General features: G+C 38.5%; 1 protein-coding gene across 3 annotated transcripts in view; it reads right to left on the bottom strand.

Moving 5' to 3' along the window:
- Positions 1 to 9,931: 9,931 nt before the first annotated feature.
- The window catches only part of ppp2r5eb (protein phosphatase 2, regulatory subunit B', epsilon isoform b), a 31,035-nt gene continuing 20,565 nt past the window's right edge, over positions 9,932 to 20,401 (bottom strand). For all 3 annotated transcript variants that reach the window (XM_084392427.1, XM_084392428.1, XM_084392429.1), the window contains 11 exons: positions 17,439 to 17,540; positions 16,817 to 16,909; positions 16,585 to 16,715; positions 16,438 to 16,497; positions 13,397 to 13,505; positions 13,254 to 13,307; positions 13,106 to 13,156; positions 12,852 to 12,971; positions 12,451 to 12,578; positions 10,439 to 10,540; positions 9,932 to 10,330 (listed from right to left, as the gene is read on the bottom strand). In XM_084392427.1, coding sequence (XP_084248553.1) covers positions 10,231 to 10,330; positions 10,439 to 10,540; positions 12,451 to 12,578; positions 12,852 to 12,971; positions 13,106 to 13,156; positions 13,254 to 13,307; positions 13,397 to 13,505; positions 16,438 to 16,497; positions 16,585 to 16,715; positions 16,817 to 16,909; positions 17,439 to 17,540 — 1,050 coding nt within the window. In that variant the 3' untranslated portion in view covers positions 9,932 to 10,230. The remainder of the gene's footprint in view (positions 10,331 to 10,438; positions 10,541 to 12,450; positions 12,579 to 12,851; positions 12,972 to 13,105; positions 13,157 to 13,253; positions 13,308 to 13,396; positions 13,506 to 16,437; positions 16,498 to 16,584; positions 16,716 to 16,816; positions 16,910 to 17,438; positions 17,541 to 20,401) is intronic.

Below are 20,401 nucleotides of genomic sequence, written 5' to 3' on the forward strand. Positions count from 1 at the left end.
GAAGAGGAAGTGTTTCGAGAATACAAGGAACTGAGGGCATCCCAAACCCCAGTCACCCTCAAGCCTCTTTTTAAAGCTGTCCATACCATTGAAGGCTCTTTCATGTTCACTGGTGGACACTGCAGTTGCATGAACGATGTTCTTACAGTCAAAAGAAACTTACTTGCTGTAAAGAGACTGTCCAGCTTGGTTTTCCTGAAATGCAATGGACCACCATTAGAGCAGTTCAATCCACAAAGTTATTTAACCATTCAGCATCAGCTGACCACAAGACCTTCTGGAGCCTTTTCTCATGAGGTTAACATCTTTGGATCCTATCAAATTTAGAGCAGAATTTTTCAGAACAAGTTCTGATTCAGTATTTATGTTTAGGCTACTTTTTGTTTTATCCATGTCTTTGGCAATGAGTATGAGTCAGCACAATGGTGTCTACGCTAATATTAGTCTCTCTGTTTATACCGAGGTTTACCACAATCCGCCGGATCCAGGCCGTATCCAGATCTGATGAAGGACCTGCGCCTGGACGCGATGACAACGCAGTCCTGAAGGGTCAACTAGTCTCTCCTCTTCCGCCGGATCCAGGCCGTATCCAGATCCGATGAAGGACCTGCGCCTGGACGTGACGACAACGCAGTCCTGAAGTGTCAACCAGTCTCTCCGTTTACTGAAGCGAGGTGGACCCCGGCCGTATCCAGATCAGATGGTGGATCTGCACCTGGACCCAACCATGACGCATCCCTGAAGTGCCAGCCTCATCAGCCCTGTGAAGGCCTCATCGACACAACCAATCTGACTAACGCTGCCTGGATCATAATCATACACTGTTCGCTCGTTGGCCAGAGGAGAACTTTGCCCCCGACTGAGCCTGGGTTCTCCCAAGGTTTTTTTCTCCATTCTGTCACCTGATGGAGTTTTGGTTCCTTGGCACTGGTGCCTTGGCTTTTGGCTTGCTTAGTTGGGGACATTTAATATTCAACAATATTATTGATCTGCCTTATTTAGGGTGGACGATGATGCAATTTTCTTCTAGAAACAAACTTTGTTGTATTATTTTCATGTTATCAACGTGAAGCTGCTTTGATACAATCTGTATTGTAAAAAGCGCTATATAAATAAAGGTGATGTGACTTGACAATAGATTACAAGTGAATTAATTTACCATTTAATGTGATATCCTTGCAAAATTCCTTCCCACACTGCTGACTAATCTTCTACCTCTGGCTCTGTCTCTTATAGCATCCAGCCTCACAAGGGCAAGGAGACGTGCTGAGTATGAAGTATGAACTTCATAAGTATGAACTTCATAAGTATGAACTTCATAAGTATGAACTTCATAAGTATGAACTTCATAAGTATGAACTTCATAAGTATGAACTTCATAAGTATGAACTTCATAAGTATGAACTTCATAAGTATGAACTTCATAAGTATGAACTTCATAAGTATGAACTTCATAAGTATGAACTTCATAAGTATGAACTTCATAAGTATGAACATCTGTAAGTATGAACATCATCTATACATTATAAATAACAATGTTTGTCTTCCCAGAACTTTCTAGTGCCTGCTGAATTTATGCTACCATCAAATATTTAATCAGATAATACAACCACTGTTTCTTTGGAATAGCCAATTACTGAATTCACTGGCACACGTGTAGCTACTCTCTATTTTTCTTTCTGGCTAACCTCCTCCTCTATGTCTGTCTCTGTTGTGTGTGTCCACAGTGAATGATATGCCTGTTGTGTCGGCAATATCTGCAAGCATTTTTTTTTCATTGTAGAAATTTCAAATGTGATAATGATTAGCATATGCCAGCGGTGCATGAGATTACCGGCACTTTCCCCCCTCACTTCAAGCACTGTATATAACAATATGCATAGGTGCCTCAGCACATCTGGTATATCCCAGACAGCAACATAGTGTCGGCCCAGATCCGGCCCACATCTGGGCCATGTGGAATCCATGTGTACCAGATGTGGGCCGGATCTGGGCCGACACGATGTTGCTGTCTGGGATAGGTTTTTCCGCCAAGATTACTACCTGTGTGGGCAAAACCAAGAAAGTGATGACGGATTCCCGGCTGTGCTTATTACACAGTTAATGCGTACAACAGCAATGCACATAGATATAACCGATCATTTGTGCAGAGCGGCAGCAGCATCTGCGCCTGTAACAACAGACTGTCAACAGCTATAACGTGTGCGCGACTGGAACTTTTCTGTGCTCTATCGTGTGAATGGGTGTGGAGCTGGAGTGATTTGTGCTTCGTACACAGCAGATCGTCGCTCTGAGGCGGGGAGCTGCATGTTAGAAAGCGGGGGCCATGCGGGAACTGTGCCGACATGAAAACCCTTAGCTGTAGTCTCCTCACTTGGCTCGCAGCTCCACCACAGAATGAGGGCAGAAGGACTCATGCAGCGCTGCTTCAGAGTAGGTGTCATCCAGGTAGAAATACTGCGGTCTGAAAGGCATTATAGGAGAAGACTCAGAGCTGTTATCTTGGCAAAAGGAGGCTGCAAAAAGTATTTAACAACAGGGAGCCAAAAATTATGGCCATGTTTATGTTTTGGAGAAAAGCATTTATTTCATAATGTGATTTACCCCCCACTTTCTATTCTTTTACTTCATTGAAAGGTTTGATTTTTGCAAATTTTTACAGCCATTTTTGATCATATTTACCAGGGGTGCCATTCATTCTGACCACAACTGTAACAGTGTACAAATCAACCCACGTTCGAGTCTCAGCTCAAGGTTCAGGCTTATTTGTTCATCAATGACTTATCAGCGACTGGTCAACGTCGACTTAAAAAAAATCTGAAGTCGTTCAACCCCTATTCAGCGTCGCCTAAAGGTGATCTAAGCGATGTTGGGTGAAGTCACTTCTTGTTGACGTTCAAAGTATTGTAAAACAAAACGGAAGCTAGCTCGACCCTCCCTCCTCCTCATCATGTGGCGCGCCCATCAAAACGAGTGTTTGAAAAAGAGGGTCAAAAACAGGATAGAAAATATCCAAGTTTTGTATCAATGTCCTTACTGGTTGCCTGAAACAAAAGTACTGTCAATCAGATAGTGTTAGTGGACCATGTTTGTATGACAAGTTGTTCTAGGATGAACAACAATTGCTTAATCAAGGACATACCTGGGAATATCAGTTACCTGAGATACACACAGATGTTGCTCTCTAGGTGCAAACTCTGTTGACGGTGTCCCAGTCTCCATGGCACAAACTGTAGAGGCCCTTACACAATTACTGGGTTATAACCTAACAAAACAAACTGTGTAAATGTGTGAATTATAGAAAATACAGCAATTTCACACAAGTGAAACAGCACCTAACCTAACCCAAGGACTGTGTGACATTTGTGACCTGAATATACTGTGTGTGAATATACAGTTATATAACAGGCCTACATTTTAAAAAGCACATTAGACCGGCTCCATATTTAAAAGTGCAGGTTTGAAGTACAATCCCAAAATATATATTTGATACCACATTACATGAGAGGAACAAATTAGTAAAAAGAAAAAAAGAAGAAAAAAACCCAACCTCACATTATGCTTTGTGTCGATTCAGAGTTGTCGCTTGAAATTACTATTTTCTATGGATGGCCATCCCTCCCAGGGTTAATAAATATTTTAGAGGACCTTAATCTAGCCCCAGATAACTTTATGCTGTTGCTATAAAGACCTAAAACACTCCATGACCCAAGATTACATCACTAGCAAGTTTGAGTAATTCAGAAAGATGCTCTCAAATATAGTCTTTGTTACACTTTATTTCGATGGTCCACTTTAGATATTAAACTAACTGTAACTTGTCAACTACCTCCAAGTATTAACAGACTGTAGTAGACCGTCAGGTTAGTAAAATAATTCCTCACTTAACCAATCTGGCACATGGCAAAACAACTCTTTTTTGCGGCGTAACCTACGCTCACTTTCACCCTCTCGCCTATCCTCTTTGGTCTCATCCACACTTCTTCCCCTTAATCAGCTTTCATCACTAGAGGGCTACTAATGCTCTTTTCTCCACTCTAACATCTTGTTTAGACAACTTTTGGCCCCTTTCATCCAGGCCAGCCCACGCTACCCCCTCCGCCCCCTGGCTATCTGATGTTCTTGCGAACATTGCTCTAAACTCAGGGCTGCAAGAGGAATTGGCACAAATCAAAAGATCCCACTAACCTTGGTTTGAATCAATCTCTCCTCTCTTCCTTCTCTGCTAATGTCTCTACTGCTAAAATGACATAGTACCACCAACAAAATTAACAATTCTTCTGATTCTCACACGCTTTTCAAAACCTTCTTCCCCCTTTTTAATCATCCTCCTCCTTCATCAACCCTTACAGCTGATGACTTTGCCATTCTTCATAAAAACAACCATCAGAGGCCAATTTTCCACAAACTGACACACACATCTTAAAAACAAACACACACATTCTCCCCTCCTCTCTGCTCTCAGAGGCAGAAGTCTCCAAACTCACCCTTTCCAATCACCCTACTAACTGTCCACTTGATCCTATCCCCACTCATCTCCTTCAAGCCATTTCTTCTTCAGTTGTACCCGCACTCACTCACATCATCAACACTTCTCTTCACACTGGTACTTTTCCCACAGCGTTTAGGCAGGCTCGGATAACCCCACTGCTTAAATCCAGCCCACTCTAAATTCAGCACTTTTAGAAAATTACAGACCAGTATCCCTACTCCCATTCATTGCTAAAACACTTGAACGAGTCGTGTTCAACCAATTCTCTTTCTTACACAGAACAACCTCCTGGACAACATCCAGTCTAGTTTCAAAAGCGGCCACTCAACTGAGACTCCCCCGCTCTCAGTTATTGAAGCTTTGAGACTGGCAAGAGCAGCTTTCAAATCCTCATCCTGCTGGATCTGTCTGCTGCCTTTGACACAGTTAACCACTAGATCCTTCGGTCAACCCTCATGATGAAAGGCATCTCAGGACCACCTTCAAATAAACCTTGTGAAGACGGAGCTGCTTGTGGTCCCGGCCAACTCAACACTTCATTACAACTTCTCCATTCAGCTAGGTTAGTCAACCATAACTCAATCGAGGACAGCCAGGAACCTTGGAGTTGTGATTGATGATCAGTTAAACTTCACAGACCACATTGCTAGAACTGCCCGGTCCTGCAGATTTGCCTTATACAACATTAGCAGGATCAGGCCCTTCCTATCAGAGCATGCTACACAACTCCTTGTCCAAGCGCTTGTTCTATCCAGACTGGACTATTGTAATGCTCTCTTGGCAGGTCTTCCAGCATGTACTGTCAAACTTCTGCAACTGATCCAGAATGCGGCAGCGAGAGTGGTCTTTATGAGCCGAAGAGAGCGCAGATCACGCCTCTCACTGCACTGGTTGCCGCTCGCATCAAACTCAAGGGACAGATGTTTGCCCACAGAACAACTACTGGCTCTACACCCCTATACATAAACTCACTGCTTCAGACCTATGTACCTATGTGCCCTCTGGAAGCTTGCGTTCTGCAAGTGAACGGTGCCTTGTGGTGCAATCTCAAAGAGGAACAAAATCACTTTTACGGGACCTTTACCTTGACTGTTCCCTGCTGGTGGAATGACCTGCTTAACTAAACCCGAGCAGCTGAGTCTTTAACTGTTTTCAAGATCTTTTTCATCAACACTTGACCCATTAATACTAACACTTACTATTCTATAGATCTATTTTTTTTAAAAAACTTGCTATGCATACTGTGCTAGAGTTGCCCTATTGTTGGCTTGTAATGTAAGTTGACGTATAGTTGCATGCAAAGTTACTCAATGTCTAGTTAGTACAATGTCTAAGTGGAGCATCGAAATAAGATTTTACCCTACACTTTTCCAGTTGTGGAAGAAAAAATTAACTAGTTCATACAATGACAACTGAATTCAGGCTTCCTACACATTTTCAATTTCAAAATTCCAGACCCAAATTTCCAAACCTTTTCCAATATTTTCAGACCATATTTAACATAAATGGGTCTTAAGCATTATATTTGGTGTATATACACACACACATATATATACATACATATATATATATATATATAAACAGTCATCCCTAAATAGTTATTTTATTTTTTTCATTGGTTTTCTTCAAGTGATAACATGTGCTTAAATGAGAAGAAACCTTAAACGCTTTAAAACCTGTATATATTCACCTCTGACACATTGGTTTAAAGGGATAGTTCACCCAAAAATGAAAATTCTGTCAGTAATTACTCACCCTCATGTTGTTCCAACTCCGTAAGACCTTCGTTCATCTTCGAAACACAAATTAAGATATTTTTGATTAAATCTGATAGCTGGATCACTCCTCCATCGGCTTCTTGCACGTCACCACATAGGCTCACTATTGGCCGACGCTGGTCGTGTGTGATACGTGGTGCAACGCAACACAGACGCGCTGCGCTATTACACTACTGTACGTAAACTAACTCGAGGCCCAGAGAGAAGGAAATGAAAAGTGGAATAAAGTCGTTATGTCGTAAAGTCGTTTTGTTTGTTTTTTGCACACAAAAAGTATTCTCGTCGCTTTATAAACTTAAGATTGAGCCACTGTAGTCACTTGGACTATATTAACTATGTCTTTAATACATTTTCTGGGCCAGCAAGTTTCATTCCCTTAGAAGCCTATGGAGGAGTGATCCAGCACTCAGATTTAATCAAAAATATCTTAATTTGTGTTTCGAAGATGAACGAAGGTCTTACGGGGTTGGAACAACATGAGGGTGAGTAATTACTGACAGAATTTTCATTTTTGCGTGAACTAACCCTTTAATGCTGTGAATGTGGTTTGATGTTGCATGATAACAACAGCAAAGTAGTCTGATTTAGATGATCGTTTGCTCCTTTATCTGTTGATGGTTTGAGTGGCACATACACATTTGTTCAAAAGAGACATAGTAAAGTTAGAGATATAGTAAAGACAAACAGTTTCGCATGATGGAAATGTGTGCCTTGAATTCATTCAGTTGTGTTTGACAATCACTAAACTTTTATAATGAAAACAATCTACTTATATGATACATTTACTTGTATAAATTCAATTTAATATTTTAGAAAACTGAATAGGGGATACTATGCTGACACAAACTAATTTTTCCACAGGTTTTCTTTTTCCCCCATGCTTATCCAGACCTGAAAATACTCATCAGATTCCATGCTTTTCCAAACTGTAGGAACCCTGTGAACTATAATAATAAATTTAGGTAATTCATCATATTCACTGTGGTGAAATGTAAACCAATAAATACTTCTTTTTTTAAAAGTTGGTAAAGAAGACTAATCAGAATCCTGCTGGGAAAAAACTAAGCTGGTTTAATGGTCTTAGCTGGTTTAAACTGGTCTCCAGCATGGCTGAGTGTCCAATTAGTTTAGCGTATTTTGTTTTGTATTTTCCCAGCTAACAAGTGTCCAAAACCCTCTAAAACCAACAAGCGGGACCAGGCTGGGAGACCAACTAAGTCCAGAAATGTAGTGGAGCTGAAATGAATGGAAAGAGTTAGTTATTGTGGAAGATCCTCTTCTCCAATTATCAAGACTCAAAAGATTTTTCCGCTTTCAGATCTGGTTCACTAAAGCATCAAAAAAGGAGTCCATTAGTCTGTCAATGGCATTCTGTGTTTTGTCCATTCACCCATTAAATATATATTATAATAAAATGGTTTTTATGATAGAATGAGAGAAATAAAATATAAAAACTCCATTTGTTCCAAACCAATGGCAAAACAAGAAAAAAAATTAATCCACAGAAGAAATCAAGTTATACAGGCTGGGAAAAACATGATAGTGAATAAATAATTTTCAATTTTGGGTGAACTCTCTCTTTAAGAACATTTAGCTTTTTCCCCAAAACATACTGCTATGCTTGTTTCCAGGTTTCCCAAATATGCCCTTTCTTCCTTCCTTCCCTTTCCTCTCCCTCCAAGTATCTGAGCATGTTAATGCTCAAACTGAAAGAATAAAGCCAGCATATGTTTTAAGTACATGTATACCTGCCAATTTCAGAGCAGCCCCTAAATCCTTTAACCCCTCAGGAAAAATCATGTCAAATCCTGCAAGCTCACACTTCAGCATGCAAACCATTAGGAAAAACAAAATCGACCTTCATCAAAAGACTACATGCACAAAGGTTGAAACGAGCTTATGATCCACATCCAAAGTTTTCCACAAAAGCAAAATTATTATTAGCTGGTTTGCAAAATTTTAATGTTGAGCTCTGTTGCACCCTTGTGGATGAATTTGGTACTGGTGAGTAGAGGGCTGGAAAGAAAATCAAACTGATGTTATAAACAAAATACACATCTGTCGAATAAAAAAAAAATTGTCAATAGTAATAGGTAACCTAAAAATGAAAATCCTCTTATTTATTCACGCTCAAGTCATTCAAATCCCCATAGAAAACAAAAGGAGAAATAATTTATTACAAAGATTATGCAATAAAATGATACTCATAGTGGCCAGGTGTTTAAAAACAAAAAAGGTGAGTAACAACAATTTAAATGTTTCTGTTCTTACAAGTGAACAGTAGCAGTTTCAAGTTGACAAAATATTTAAAATATAATGTGGTTGATTGTGTAAAGAGAATCATTCTGGGGTGCGTTTCCCAAAAGCATCGTTATTCAATTCAAGTTCAGTTGAATTGCGTTGATAACTACGGAACTTGCGACCGCAGTCGGCTGTGGGAAACGCACCGACTGTTTTTAAACACATAACACACATCACCACCAATGATGCTTGTCTTTTTGATGAATTCATTAGAAGAACCAGCTCAAGAGAGTCATTCGTTCGGACAATTTGTACGACTCATTGCAGCAGTATGACTTGCTTGAGTATTTAAAAAAAGCATTCTGACTGATTTGACTCGATAGCTCAAGTTCAACAATGATTTTTGAGTATTTTGGATACATTTATTACAAGAACCAGATCATGAGTCATTTGTGCGACAGGAAGCACGATTCATTGCTACCACAGCAATTCTGATTCAGTTCAGTTTGTAAACGAATCATTCAGTGTGCGTTTTCCCCAAAGCCAACTATGATCACCAGCACAGTTCAACGGAACTTAAAACCACAGTTGTTTGACGATTCTTTTGGGAGACGCACCACAGATGGGTTTTTCAACTGATTCATTGAAAAGATACTCAAAAAGAACTTTAAAGTACGTAAGACCAGTTAACAGAAGCAAAGATCGTGAAAACAAGAAACATTTCTCGATTTCCAACCCTAATAATGCCCAATGTAAAAAGTGTTTTCACACTTACGCTTTCATCCGCTCACACACGCCACAAAAAAAGCAAATGTGCATTTCATCTTTATCACAAAACAGGTTTAATTTAATATCTCTTTATTTTTTAAAATAATTAAACATTTGTATTTCTCCGACCCTTTTTAACTTTTGTAATTGTTTGATGTCTTGGGCTTTCTAAAGCACAGGTTCAATTCTGACAATGCTCACCACAGCATCAGTCCTCCACAATCCCCCTCTGGTGTGTATCCATGATTCTGTGTCCACTTCCTCTTCTCTGCTGATTACTGCATAGTGTCCTTTGCGTTCCCTTTGGAGAAGTCTACAATCCAGACCTGCTGCATTTATCCAGATCTTAATGGATAAACAAGGGTCAAAGGTTAAGGGTAGACAAATCTGCTTTCAAATATTCAGGACACTCGGGTGGCGAATGCTGATCCAATTCAGAGAGCGCTGACATGAGAAAAAGAAAAAGGGGGCGAGTATGGAACGTAGAGAGGGGGCAGGAAGTGAGGAAAGGGAGAGAGAGAGAGAGAATTGGGCTGGTGTTGTTCAGTAAGGATGGGCGAGGTAAGTCAGATTGGTAGGTTGAGATTCTCCGTTTTTGTTTGTTTGATTTTCTTAACAGCAGTCGTTCATTTCAGTCCTACTGTCTATTCAAAGTCCTTCCAACTCCAGTGCGGGTTTCTCTTTTTTTTTCTTTTTCTTTTTTTTTTTTTGCTTATTTTTTATTTTTTAACTTACTTTCTAGTCACGTTCTTTTTCGGCATAATATTTTTAAGGGGGAAAAAAAGAGGATAAAATAAAGTTATTTACAGTGCTTTTGAAATAATGAGACTGACGAGGTGAATCTACGGTAAAGTAAGTCGCACAAATACAGAAAGAAAAAAAAAAAGTGGCCAACGTTCCGAGCGCGTGGTGGAGGCGTTGGGGAAAAAGCGGTCCAGGAGAGGCGCGTCATTAAGTGGGAATAATTCCGTCACTCTGGAGGCTTCTCTTCAACTCCAGATCCTCCAACTTCTTCCACAGCTCTTCTCTCTCCTTCTCTTTCTTCTTCTCTCTGAGGAAGGACAGAAATAAGGAAAATAACGGTGAGGAGGGTATGTTTAACACCACATGCATAAGCAGCACGCAAGCCAACGAGTAAAGAATCGAAAAAACAGCTCACCTCTGACGATCTGACTTGTAAGTGGACGTGAGTTCATCAAACAAAGTGCTGTTCATTTCCATGAAGGACTTCAGAACATTATAGACTAAAGCTACTATGGCCCTTAAAGTGGAGAAAGAAAGAATTAGACCATTTAAAGCACTTGGAAATGGAAGACAGGACATGTTTACTCCAGCAGATGGCAATATCCAATTAGTGCTGGACAGTGATGTGTTGTGAATATCACATACAGATATACTGAAACTTTACATGGAGGCTGTGAGTGTACACTACCGTTCAAAAGTTTGGGGTCAGTAAGGTTTTTTATGCTCAACATAATACAATTTAAAGTAACAGGTTTTCTATACTTCACTATATTTTAAAATAATTCATTTCTGTGTTGGCAAAGCTACATTTTCAACAGCCATTACTCCAGTCTTCAGTGTCACATGACCCTTGAAGAGCTTTTTCAGGATTCTTTGATGAATAGAAAGTTCAAAAGAAATTATTTTCAACAGATATTTTTCTTTACTGTGACTTATGATCAACAATGTATTCTTGCGAAATGAAAGTATTATTTTCTTAAAAAAAAATAATCTTACTGACCCCCAGTAGTGAACAGTAGTATGGAAGCTTGTTTCCGCCACAGAATAAAACATTTTAAAAGATAATTGCGACTTTTTATCTCACAATTGCGAGTTTACATCGCGAGATATAAACTCGCAATTGCTAAGGAAAAAAAGACGGACTTTTTTCCTCAGATTTCCTTTATAACATGCAATTGCGACTATATCACGCAATTCTGATTTTATATCTTGTAATTGCGACTTTATATCACGCACTCCTGAGATAAAAAGTCAGAATTGTGAGAAAAAGTCGCAATTACCTTTTTTAGTTTTTATTCTGTGGCAGAAACAAGTATACAGTAGTGAGTATAGTCACTTTCACATAAAAAAAACAAACAACTAAATTAACTTCTCCAATAAAGGAACCACATAAGCAATGTCCCAATATCCCAAAAGCAATGTGTGGAAAAAGTGCTTATTTTTTATTATTTAAAACATAATTATTTTATTAATTAAATAACAGTCTCCTGAGAGAGTTTGGAAATTGAGGAAAATGCAGGGAATGTGATTAGTAGAGCTGTAATCTCCCAGTCGATTAGTCGATTATTGGTCGATACGTTCTGGCTCGACCAAAATTCTGATTGGTCGATTTTTTGCCGCGTTCATTTCATCAGGTGGAAAGCACTAATTGCTAATGGGGGTGTTTTCAGAGCACCCCTGTTTCACAGGTAACAGTCTGTCTTCAGAACACCCCCCTTGTTTTCACTTCTTTTGGATTAGCCCAACCCACTGGAGAAGAGAGACAGATTGAAGAAAGTAGGCTACTAGAAGGTTTGCTGAATATTATTATTTTTTTAAAGTGGACATGCCTTTTGTGTTTAAGAGTAAAAGCTTTAAGTTAATAGTCTATTCGTGTCTCAGCCGCGAAGCTGAGCTCCTATGTGAGCTGCACAGAGCGGCTGAAATGATAGTGTCTGTCAGTTATTATAATACATATGTCAAAAACAATTGTCTAAATTATGTTGCATATTCCTCAAAAGTTCTTGTGATGATATCACTAGTTGACAACATAGTACTATTTCGGAAATCATAGGCTTTGATATTGCGCAGGTGCACGTGATGCAACGCTGTCAGAGCCGACAGACTCGTGTGTCAGACTCATTTCAGTGCAAAATAATTAGGTAAAAAACGATTTAATATACTGCAAATAGCCTACTAGTTTTTTATGTTTATTTATAATTCATTTAGGCGGACAATAAGGCTACCAAGTACTGTGCACAGTGCGCAGCTAATTAATGTAACGTCATTTTTAGTCCAAAATTTCAGGACTTCAGTCGACCAAGATTTTCTTTGGTTGATTACAGCCCTAGTGATTAGGACTAGAGAGGCTCCAATGAACTCTTGAAAGTCTCACAGACTGCCAATGTTGGTGTTAAATAACATCAGAAGAGTGTGGCCTTGACTCACGGGTTCCAGTGTTCTTTGGAGATCCGGTACAGACTTGTGAACATTATGGGAAGAATCACGTTGGAGTTTTCCTCAATCAGACTCATGATGTACTCATTATTCCAGTAGTACAGAGCTCTCTCAGCCACCTGGACACACATAGAAACACCTGGAGTCTAAGCCCATAATATGATGTAGAATTTATTTTGCATCTTGATGCAAGCAATTGCTACATGCATTTATAAGCATTTTGACACAGTCAACTCCAGAAGAAAACCTGGTAAAATTGTGGTGAGAACTGATCTGTTGTGAAATATCAGGAAAAAAAACTAAAAATGTTTATTAAAGAGCTAATTTCTGGCAACATAATTATATATGGACCAGTTTAATTTAGTCTTGGACAAGAGTGGGTTTGTGCAGACCTGAAAATGAGGGCTGGAGACACATCTAGAGATCTGTTTGAAAAGAGGCTCCTGAATCTTCACAAACTGCGTGGGCTCAATCACATCCAGAATCTCCTCCAACTCTCCTAGGTACATGACCTACACACACATCAATGCAGACAATCAGAGCAGTGTATGAAGAAGAATGCATCCTATATCGTCATCAACACTTCCACTGTCCTGAAATCACGACCGATCAACCTCTTGCTGTGAATTAGCTCTATTCAGCTCACCTCTTTCTGACTGCAAGTTTTAGGCCAGAATTTCAGCAGACCTCTGATAACCTGTTAAAAGGAGAGGAAAACATGAGACTGGTTAAATAAATGGACTTAAAAAAAGAGAGATGATCAGTGGAAGGCTTTGTACGTTTACTGCACTTACTGGTTCTGTTAACGCTGGGTCTTTCTCTAGGAACTGTACAATACAATACGCCAGCTGTGAAAACAACAGTCGTTTCATTGACAGGATCAAGACTGCAGGAAGTAAACTCATCTGAATGTTTTAAAACGCATGGGCAATGGTACCTGTGCGTGAAAAAGCGAGAGGCTCCTGACGGTGTGAAGAGGAATCAAAACTTTCACCAAAAACTGTTTGTGCTCGGCCTTCAGCGGCAGAGCGAAGCCATTGATGATGCTGACAGGAGACAAACACAACTTTCACTAACAGAATTCTGATTGGGTAACCCTGAATTTACTCCTACAGTCAGCACAATGCAAAACTCAGAGTCATTTCATCTTCAGGGGTTTTCTGCCAATTTAATCATATTTGAGGGAAATTCCTGAGAAGACTGTGTATATAACCTTTCAGTTCTCAAGTTTGACAAAATCTGCAGCGGATGTCAAGATCTTTAGTGAAAAACAATTTAATTACAGCCTGTTCCTCACAAAAAGCTTTTGTCTGGCCAAGACTTAGAACAATCACATGAGTATGGACTATTTTTATGGAGCCCCTGGAGACTGTATGCTTTTACTGTATGGAAACTTCTGCTCGTCATGTGGTTTTACAGTAACATGACGGTAAATAAAATACTTTTTATTTTCAGATGAACCATCCCTCTAAGACTTACATGTTGAGGCGTTCAAGAATCGTATCTCATGTAAAAGAAAATCCCAGCTGTTAGTTAACTGCAATTATTTAATTATGTTAAGTGACCGAAATTCCATACAAAACAATCACAACACTGACTGCATACACAACACATACAAATACTAACCCTATTTAGTATTTCCAATACTACCCCCATCCAACCCTATACAAAGTATACAAATACTAACCATAATTGGTGGTACATCCTTATAGATATTATTAACTTGATTAATTTAAATAAATCAATTAAACGTGTAAATGACCATGCATGCAAGGCTAGCAGTTAAGAAAACTAACCCATGAAAACCCTAATAATGTCTACTAATTCTAAAAACAAAAACACAACAGTACAGCTTTAAGCTAAAAGTCAGCATAAAATGGAAATGAACCCTGTCTATTTACTAAATGCATCTTAATGATCTTAAAAAAAGGTTTTGACCATATTTTTAATCAAAATGCCATAACTCAATCTTCTGGGCCCAGTTGTTCAAAAGTATTCGGATCGGATTTCGGCTAACCGATTGGATCAAACCTTGAAAATAGGTTGTTCAAAAGACAAAAAGGATTCTGAAATCAGATTAGATCACAAAATCCAATCTTGTTTTGTTCAAAACTTTTTAGTAAGATTGGGATATTTTTGATAAAAAAAAACAAAAAAAAAAACACAGGATTCTCCTAATCCCAGCAGAAGGGTGGATTTTGGGAACAAAAATGTAATAAAACTTTAAAACTGGTTATATCATGTAATATTAATTATACACACATTTCTATTTTAATTTTGCTCTTGATTAGTTTAACTGTTAAAGTAATAAATCACAAGTACACATTATGCTACCTATTAAGCTTTTCAGTATACAGTAAACCATAAAATAATCCCCAAAACAGCTGTCACTATCAAAAATAATATATTTAATTTTAGGTGTTTTTTTAATCACTAAAACAATTGCATCCCTTATTGAATATTTATTTGCTTGTTTTTGTTGTGGTTCACATGAGGGGCTATGGAAATTCTGAAAGGAAAAGATGAGATGGAAGAAAACTATTATTTTAATGCTTTAGTTTAATGCAAATGTTTTGCAAGAGAACGCAAAAGCATTAAAATATATAATTTTTCTCCCATGTCATATTTTGCCCCAACATGTCCCTTTTGTGCCTCCGTAGGGGTCTGATTGTTTAAAGAAAATTTTAAATGGACGGGAATGTTTGTTTGTTTATGTTGTATTCTTTCTCTTTGTGAAATGTGTTTGGAGCACTGCTAATCTAGATTTGGTAATCTGAAAAATTGTGCATCTGGATCAGCATGATTCAATCCTATCTTGCTTTGAAAAACCAGCGCAAAAATAAGATGGATTACTTGATCCTTGATAGCAAAACATGGGATTTCCAAATCTAGATAAATCTGATCCAGATTTAACTTTTTAAACAACTGGGCCGAGGTAATACATCATACTTCTCTCTGGTATGCCAGATTTCTCCAATCATTTGCTTAAATCCTGCCCCTCTCTTACAATAGAGGGTATGCACTGATGTCACTTTCCCGCCGGAACACACCCCCTCAGCCGGACTGAGTGGCAAAAGAGCTGCTGCCTGACTGGATTTAATAGGGGAAACTGCGAAAATGTGAGTAAAACGAACAATTATCAATTTAAACTGAAGGTTGGACTCGAAAAACTAACCAAAGATCCAGTGATCCGTGGATATTGACATGCAACCAGGAATCGTATTTCCTGACATTTATACGTGTCTGATTTTGACGCCAGGGAAATACATAAAGCAAATTTAAATACAATATAAAATACAAATATAGGTAGGTCTAAATCCAGATGATCACTTATATCAATGTTATATATTTATCTAGCTCTAAAACTTGAATAGTTTTTTGTCAGTGTTTATTTAAAAATATCCAATTATGCAGAATATACGATGGAAATATCTAATTGATGAGTTGTCAATACAATATATAGGGTATGATTTTACCCCAAAATTCAGCATATTGACACAAAATGATAACTGCAAATCCACCTTTCGCTGCCTGGAGTCCAGATGTTTCTATGAATTGCAGCGATTCATTTGCTTCTCTTTTCTGTAGCTTTCAGAAGTCTGTAAAAAATATACCTAAGATTTCTTGTCAATTCTATTTATACAGTCAATCTCAAAGCTCTTTCCCGTTTTAGTTGTGTTTTGTGTGTTCACGTGGCATTCGCGCTGAAAACCAATGCTGCCGCTCAGTCTTTTTGCCACTCAGTGGGCGTAACCGCAGTCTCTCCGGTCGACGGTGACGTCACGCAGACACACACATACCCTCTTTTGACTGCAAGCTTGCATTCCAATCTGCCTCCAGCCAATTAACAACCAATGGATAGACAGATAGCCTTACATGGTTTCTTTTTCAATAGTCCATTTAATGATACAGAAGAAATGATCTGTAACTACTTCCTTTACACTGTAACTGAAAAAGTACCAAAAAAGTACAACTCACCTGCCCAAAATCTCCAACAATTCTGCAACTCCATTGAAGTGCTCAGTTTCATAAACAAAACTATGAATGAGAGACACAGAGATGAATGGTTGCGCTTCATTCCTGCATGTGCAAATATAATGTAAATTGTCATATTAGATCCCTCACCGTAGAAAAATATTATTAATTTGTTTTCGTATAAAAGCTCTCAGTCCCAGGAATTTTCCGTAGATTCTGTGTAAGACTGTCTTCAGGTAATCTCTCTCCCGCGGGTCCTCGCTGTCGAACAACTCCAGCAGCTGACAGGACAACAGATGGACAAAAAAAAAAAAAAGAAGATGAACAAATGTTACTGAGAAAAAAGGAATTGAGGAGATTTAAAAAAAAAGAACATCCTCACCTGTAAGACAAATTTCTGGTCTATGTACTTTTTGGCAATGCTGGGTTGAAACTCCTGACTCTCCAAAAAGCGAATGAAGAACTCATACACCAGCTGAGAAGAGAAAAGAGAGAGAGAGAGTTTGTGTTATTTGGGGGAGTTCTTTGAACTCAGCATGCATGCAGAGAAATGCAGAGAAAATGAAAAGGTCAAAGGTTCTGGTTCGATTGAGGTCACACAGTCACAGCACACACTGCTACTGCCACCAGTGGTCTTTGCCATTATAAGAGGTTGGAAGAAAAAAAGGACAAGGAGCAAATCTGGGAATGTGACTGTCAAAATTGGAATTTTTTTTTCCAGACGAGGAAGCAGGGATTAATAACGATATGAAAGAGAAAAAGTTTTACCAGGAAGATTCTCCTTGAGATATGCATCTCATTTCTAAAGGAGTCCTGGAAGCATACAGTGAGTACACACACACACACACACACACAGAGGGTCAGAGTGTGTGTACAAACCCTCGAAAATACACACAGACAAACATGCTGAAACAAATAAAACAGACAGGAGCTCTACACAAGGAGAAAGGGACCAAAGTACACAACAATATTCTCAAGAACCTCCACTGCATAGAAACACACACCTGTAAATGTGGCCACGAGGCCTCTAGAGTGGGTTCATCCTCCTCTGGGTCAAACTCATTACTGTCACTGGGCGGAAGAGTTCGGAATATATTATAGGACACCTGAGAAAGAGAAAGATGTAACATAAATATAAGACATGGAAAAACTTAACTCAAAGGTGCATTTGTGTAATATTTAGGAAGATCTGTTGACAGAAATGCAATATCATATACATAACTGTTTTGAGCGGTGTATAAAGACCTTACATAATTAACCGTTATGTTTTTATTACCTTAGAATGAACCATTTCTATCTACATTTACATTGAAATAGCCATTTTGCAACAACATATTTATACAGTAGTCCTGAATGGACAAACGCGTTTCGTCACAATGTTGTTCTTCGTGCAAAGAAGCTAGCTAAAGTCAGTGAATAAAACACTGACACAATGATGAACAAGTAACAATAATATTTGCAATAACATCGTTTTACTGAATAATTAAGTAAACCTAATTTCTTAATTTATCTTCATAAAAAACATCATTGCTTAACTGGCTACTCTCTGCTGTCTCAGACGACGACATCTCCTGTCGGCCACCGTAACTTCTGTTGATTGCAATTCGCAACCTCACCACTAGATGCCGCTAAAAACTACACAGTGCACCTTTAAAGGGCACCTATTATGCAAAATTCACTTTTACATGGCGCTTGAACATAAATGTGTGTTGGCAGTGTGTGTGCACAACCACCCTATAATGATAAAAATCCACCCAGTGCTTTTTTTTTTTTTTTTTATCCCCATAAATCATAAGCACTGTCTCAGAACAAGCCGTTTTCAGATTCGGGGCAATGTGACGTAGATTTGCACAAGCCCCTCCCATGATGTCCCACTGTTGACGGACACAGCAGTTTTAGAGTAGACCCGCCCCGAGTGAGCTAAACACAGTCCGCCATTTCGACACCGGAGCAGCTGTAAACTATCCTGGAAATCCAGACCCAAATCCGAAAGATTAAGGGTCTGGCATTGAGTAATGAAAATCACTCAACTCAAAGGGCGGCACTAAGCATGCATTTGAAAATCTCACTGCACGCAATTGGATAACACTACGACCAATCACTGTCGTGATTGCGCTGTCACTAGCGCTGTCGTCATCTGTTTAGCTCGCCTCTGGCCCACCTATATCAGATACACCGATGTGATTGGTGCAGCTCAGCTACAAGGGCATAGTTAATGAGCATCATTACTCAATGCCAGAGTAACTCGGTGAACAAATTCAAATTGTGCTCACACGAGAACTCTGGATTTCCAGGGTAGCTGTAGACAAGAATATCTCCTAAAATGATTGAGGTGTTTTGTTGTTGGATGCAAGAATGAACATAGCAGTCTTCATTTACTCCCATTGTTACTCGAGGATGGATCAGTACCAACTGTTCGTGACCCAACTTATAGTCTCCGGAGCGATAGGCCTAACGTTACTGATCACAGCAATAATGAAAGTGAGAGCGCGCACTTTATGACAATATAAAGTTTACCAGTTTATTAAGCACCCACTGAAAAGGTGTGTATTGTTTACTGTTAAGTTGTAACGAGTGTTTTGTGTACTTCGCTATGTATGTTGATGATAATGAAAGGGAGAGAGAGATTGTTTATGGATAAGATTTTAATGCACACTTCTTATACTGTGTTTATTCGGCTCTTACAGTGATTTTTTTTGGAGTAAAACTAACGCTTCATCTTTTGTGTGATGTACAATAAACTTCATTAAACTCATCAGTATATTTTTGGCCATCTTGCGGACACGGTCCGCTACAACAGGCTTGTACTAATAGTGGATAAAAGCAAGATGAAAAATAAGTTATAATAGTAATTAAACTAGACTATATCTGTTCTATTTCTATACAGAATATATTCTCTGGCTCTGTGGGCATTATTGTCCAACTCTGGGTCGAAATGAACACCACTACTGAGAGTTTCTGTTTTTATATTATCAGATGAGATTGTCCTGACACTGAGCGCGAGCTCATGAAGCTCCGCCCCCTGGGCCGGCAGCAGCAGCTCAATTGCATTTAAAGGGATACACACTAAAACGGTGCGTTTTTCTGAGCCCTAAAAAAGTGACAATTTAAACATGCTGAAAAAAATGATCTGTTGGGTATTTTGAGCTAAAACTTCACATACACACTCTGGGGACATCAGAGACTTTTTTTTACATCTTGTGAAAAGGGGCATAATAGGTACCCTTTAATTTGATTAAAGCTTCTAAATTAAATATTACAGACCATTCAATGACTATTTCACACAAAAAGACAATCTTTCTTAAAATCTCACAGCTCCAATCAAATTGGCTTTGTGCAACTTCTGGGAATCAGTGTGCACAGGTTTGTGATGTATTAGTCAACCTGGTGTGAGTGTGTGCCTGTATTTGTCTGTGTTATATACATTTTATCAGTCAACTATAATTCAAAGGTTATAATGTTGTATAATGTCTTAAAAATAATCCTAATTTAAAGCTTTTGATCAGATTAAAAATTCAGAGAAATTTCATGTCTTATGAACAAATTCTGCTGCATGCCAGTCTATTATTGTGGCATCACAGATTTATACTACCGTTCAAAAGTTTGGGGTCAGTAAGATTTTTTTCAAAGAAATTAATACTTTTATTCAGCAAGTATGCATTAAATGGATTAAACATGCCAAAAAGACATTTAAAATGTCACAAAAAATGTCTATTTTAAATAAATGTTGTTCTTTTGAACTTTGTTCATGAAAGAATCCTGAAAAAAAGTTGCAGCAGTGCAACTGTTTTCAACATTGATAATAATACTAAGAAATGTTTCTTGATCACCAGATCAGAATACGTGACAGTGAAGGCTGGAGTAATGATGCTGAACATTCAGCTTTGCCCTTAAAGGAATAATTTACATTTTAGAATTTTTAAAACAGAATATCAAAATTAAGTTGTTAAAAATATTTTAAATATTT

The sequence above is a fragment of the Rutilus rutilus genome, assembly GCF_951802725.1.
Source record: "Rutilus rutilus genome assembly, chromosome: 20".
In the NCBI taxonomy this organism is placed as follows: domain Eukaryota; kingdom Metazoa; phylum Chordata; class Actinopteri; order Cypriniformes; family Leuciscidae; genus Rutilus; species Rutilus rutilus.